The following is a 5019-nucleotide window of genomic DNA, read 5'->3' as shown; positions in this document are numbered from 1 at the left end:
GGGAAGAAGCCGGTCCTTGGGAAAGCGAGCTTTGCCGGCGCCAGTGCGTGTAGCCAAACAACTCGGCTGCCACCAGTTTCCCCGGGCGGCTGTTTCTCATGTTCAAAAAGCCACTGGGCAAGACGGTGCCGGGCGTCGAAGTCCGTGGAGGCGGCAGGCAACAGGCCTGCGGCTTTCCTCCTTGGCAGGTGAGCCCTGTCTGGTAACACCCAGAGACCACTGGCCGTGAGGCAGGCCATGGTGCCATTCTGGCCGGCCTTACAGTTAAATCACAAAGGCAGGAGTTGCTTTGGCAGGCCTGGTGGAGGGGGTTGATTTTCTTGCCCTACGGCAAACCGTCTCCATTATCTGTGGAAAACAACGAATCCGGGATTTGGTTGATTAGCACCTTGCCAGCAAATGTAAAAAGACCCGTTTGTATTGCATTGTAGCACCACCATTTAAAAAAGAATGGACACACAAAGTTCTGACCATTCCTATTCTAACTTACAAGAGCAACAACAAGGACTGAAAAAATGTATATCCAATCCATATACATGTTCAAGAAACAATGAAAATCACAACTAAATTTTTAATCACAACAATACATAACTCCAGTACAAGATGCAAACTGAAGCTGTTTCAAACAAGTCTAACATATGGTATTCCCTGGACGATGCATCTCAACAATGATGATAGCAATATTGTGACTAGAAAGGACTCTATTCTAGTTTGTATTAGAGGGCATTATAGCTGAGATTCATGGGAGATCGACACACCTAAATATAGGTGCCTGGGTGGGTGCTAGATGTCTAAGCTCCCATTTCAGAGACCTAAGGCTTCGCTTGCTTAAATGTAGGTTGTCTAGTGGCATTTGAGATGCCGCACGGTATCCAGGACACCTAGATGGGGCTGATGCAAGACCTATGGAAAACCCATGCCCTTCTGCGGCATGAGCTGGAGGCCAGGCTGGGTGTGCAAAGACATCTCAAGTGGCACTAGAAGCTCCGGCAGCTGGACCTCATCCCTGGCAAGTGCAGTTAATGAAGCCTGAGGAGCAATATAGCGCGGTAGCCACTAGGTGACTTCTTCAGGGTGAGCTCAACCATTTCTAGATTCTACTGTCCAATTACTTAGACCACCACTAGCTATTAATAGACATTTAAAGTTGAATTCACTTGCCCACACATAGAGGTCTTTTGCTATTTGGGATGCCCTAAGGAACCCCAGACATCCACAGGGGGTTGGTTGGTGTGACGCAAGATGCACAGAAGACCAGTGTCATCTCTGGCAGCACAGCTGAAGCCCAACAGGATGTTCCACGGCACCTCAAAAGACATTAGGCAGGGTCAGGAGGACTGAACCTACAAAGAATTCCTAGAGGTATAAAACACTGGAGATTCTTACAGACTGGAGAATTATGTGACTTCTTCAGGTGAGACTGCCCAAGGATTCCTGACCCTCTTGTCCATTGTCTAGAAGCAGTTAACTGACCACAGTGCAAATGAAGAACGCACAGTGCAGTAGAACCCAGAGGTTCTGCCTGCACAGCAGGAAACAGTGTTTTATTTCAAGTTGCTTGAAATTGATTTTTTGTTCTTTTCAGTCAAATTTGGTTTTCAGATAAAGTTGATAAATCTGAGCCTGGCCAGTCATACATTTAAGACTTCTTAGAAAATCAAAGGGGAAAAGATGAACTAGAATGTGGACTATTAACATTTCAATCCAGTTAACTTAAAAGTAGCCAAATCTACCTGTTACACTTGTAACAGTTAAAAAAATCAGGATCTGAATGATGCAGGAGAAGCTTTGACAAAGCATTTTGCTTCTTGTATATAATGAATCTTTGTTGTGTGTAGTAATGACATACTCTTAGATTTTCCATTCAAATGAATATAGATGAGCAGGTAGGTGTACTGACTGCAGATAGGTGTGATATAGGATGCTTTCAACCAAGAGCAAATCATTTTGCTTGCTTTTTCTTTTTCTAGTGTCAGAATTTGCTGTGTGCGTTACCTGGTGACAGACATGGTGGTGCAGTGAAACAATGTGGTGATAAGCAAACCGAATGTTACCTTTACTGATTTTAATGACAACGAGACAGTGCCCCTTCAGTACGGACATACATTTCATTATGTTAGGTATGAGTTGTCAGGTACATTCACATTGAAACAGCATTTCACATTCAGTGTATAAAAGCAGTTCATCAGGAAGGTTCTGCTGCACTTCACAGTACAGAGAGAGTGAATAACCAATATTCTTTAACATAATTAAGAAATAGATACACAGCTAAGGAATTATGATAAAGAAGTAGTTTGCACACTAATCTCTAAAAGAACACAGAAAAATGTTTTAATTTAAATAATATTTTATCCATTATCAAGTTATTTAAGAGTTCCTTCATCGAAATATTTTAGACAATAATTTTTAATACATTGCTACAGTAATAATAAAACACACAGGACTAGGAAATAGGATTTAAAAGATCCTTTCTAAGCAGAGGGAACCTCCCACCACCACATTACTAGAAGTCTAAACAGGTAATCCCTGTAATAGATGTATAAATTGTTTTATAGAGAACTATAGCTTTGTGGTTCCTGTTTTGCAAGCTTAAAACATAAGCTTTCCCATTATTATCAATGTCATAATTGTCTAGGTAATTAATTTTGCTTATCTGTTAGAGAAATTTGCCTTGGGAGATACTTCAGGTAGGATATTTCAGTACTCTTAATGACTGTTTGGAGGCAGAGTTTTGCTCCTTAGTGTGACATCTGAAGAAGTACTCATAGAGAGAGGCAAAATCATGGAAAGGTTCATTGCATTGATGGATCAAAGGGAGCAGAAAGACTCATCATGATCATGAGGGAGAGCTTTGAGATCACATGGCACTACACGCAGGACCAGCCAGGGAAATGGCAGGGGAGACGAGCTGTCATAGCTGTGTTACCACCAGAGTGTGCAGCAGACTCTCCATATCCCATGGCATGTGGTGCTGCATGCTCCTTCCTTCCTCCACCTTCACTGCTGCTTCATCCAGCCTAAAAAAAACGTATAGTGGGGGGAAAAAAGGTTAAAAAGTCACAGTAAAACCAGAAAAATGTGATAATAGAAAACATTCAATAGGACATCGCTTAGGCATTAACATCATGTTTCCTTGATATTTTTCTATTAAAACAATAAATTAAGTAGCAAAATACTTTCCACTTTAATAATAGTAAACAAAGCAAATGATTCTATATGAAAAAATAAGAAAAATTACATTGCTTCAATAAAAACAGTTAGGAAGGAAATAACATATATTGTAGAATCTAGAAATAATCTGACAACCCTTCAGCTTGGATTTTACCTTATTCAATATAATGTCCATGTGTACAGAAGCATCCCCAACAGCTAGCGCCACTGCAGCAAGTAACATTTCTTGTCTGTTAACACTAGTGTCAACTGACACAATTCTAAATTTAAGAAGCCTATGAGAACATACCATTTCTAAAATCAATCATGCAAAACATTTCCATGGCTTGAGACTGCAGCAAGGGTCCAGTGAACACTGTACTTGGTTTGAGATGGGAAAAAACTGCCTTATCTAGGTGAGGTTTACTATACCTTTCAGACCACTGGCCTGTGGGTAGAAATACATGATGTACATACTCAAATATCAGCTGATTGTGTTTTCATTATTAAAACACATAGTCTAAAGAAACAAAAAAATGGAAGATTAGCTAATAATCACTATCTCTTTGAATGCCATCACACACATCAGTATGTTAGGTTTTTTGCATAACTTCTGGAAAGTCCTTTGTCATGCCCTAGAGGACACCATGATTGAAAAGAACTAGAATAATTGCAGTTATGAGCACTGAATGTTTAATTAGCCTAGAAAGGAAAAAGAATAAATCAAAAAAAAGTAAGCAAAAAAAAACCCCATAGAGTGGTTATTTCAGCTACAAATCTTCTCAGTGCCTTTTTCTGGAGAGCTTTCAGTAGAGACTCTCTTCCTCCACACATGTATTGCTTTTTTATATATCCCTAAAAATGTTCAAGTGAAGCAAAGGAAGGTGAATCCTTGGCTAATCTAAAGAGCCTATAAATTTAGAGTCTAAGACCTTGAGCTGCATGTTAGCTACCTAAAGCATGATTTAGATGGAACAGTCCAAGTCCAAGGCTATGATTCAGGATGTCTTCCATCAGCTGCTTCTACCTAGTGCTGGAGATACTTAAACCCATTAGGGGTCTTCATTTGAGGTTCTTTGAAGCATCAAGAGCTCTGCTTCTGTGCATGAGCAGACCTGCCTGGCCCCAGCATCTCAAACCCTTGCAGTTTAGGACAGATCATGTGGAAAACCAAGAGCATCCTGCTGTTTAGTTTCTTGTGGGGCTTTATTTACACTAGATACACAGAAACATGAGCAAAAAATGCACTTTGGAGGAAAATAAAACACCAGTAATAGGAGAGATTGCCTAAGTGCTGTATGGCAGCAGAGTGATTAGACCACTCAACTGGAAAATGAGAACTGGATGCACCATATACTCTATGAGGGGGTTGAATTCCTGCTTGCAGAGATGCCCCTCAAAGGCAGGTACTCGAAGTTGTTTAGGCGCTTGTTTCCTTCAGAGCATGTCTGGTTTAGAAGGCTCCAGAGAACATTTTGACCTACGAAACACTCCCAATATCTTAACCAAGCTTAAGGCAAACGTGAGGCTCAGTAAGGACTAAAAGCCACAGGTATCATTCTGCCAAGGAAGAAGCATCACCAGGGGAGACAGCATCGCTACCTTGCCGACTGCTGCACCGTGTGAGGATTTGTTAAATAAAGCACGCAGGGAAGTCCCAGAAGCAAGATTTTCCTAAAAGTTTAATTATTCCCAACCCTTCAGACTCGCTGAAAGTAGTCAGCGTTTAATGAAAACGAATGGCCTCTGCATTATCCGCGCGAGTTTCAAAGAGAGCAGAACGATGAAAAGCTGCACCGCTCAGAGCTCTTACCGGGCTTTTACGGGCTTGTCTCGCCAAGCGCAGAATCCCCCCCCCCCCGCCCCGGC

At 41.4% G+C, this 5019-nt stretch overlaps 1 protein-coding gene across 1 annotated transcript in view; it reads right to left on the bottom strand.

Annotated features, from left to right (window-relative positions):
• Positions 1-239, bottom strand: part of NOL10 (nucleolar protein 10) — a 56756-nt gene extending 56517 nt beyond the window's left edge. Inside the window, exon 1 of the mRNA XM_010566745.1 lies at positions 36-239. Coding sequence (XP_010565047.1) covers positions 36-239 — 204 coding nt within the window. The remainder of the gene's footprint in view (positions 1-35) is intronic.
• Positions 240-5019: the final 4780 nt, after the last annotated feature.

This window comes from Haliaeetus leucocephalus, unplaced genomic scaffold (assembly GCF_000737465.1).
Source record: "Haliaeetus leucocephalus isolate CR32 unplaced genomic scaffold, Haliaeetus_leucocephalus-4.0 Scaffold217, whole genome shotgun sequence".
Taxonomy (NCBI): domain Eukaryota; kingdom Metazoa; phylum Chordata; class Aves; order Accipitriformes; family Accipitridae; genus Haliaeetus; species Haliaeetus leucocephalus.
This window is presented reverse-complemented; position numbering and strand designations above follow the sequence as displayed.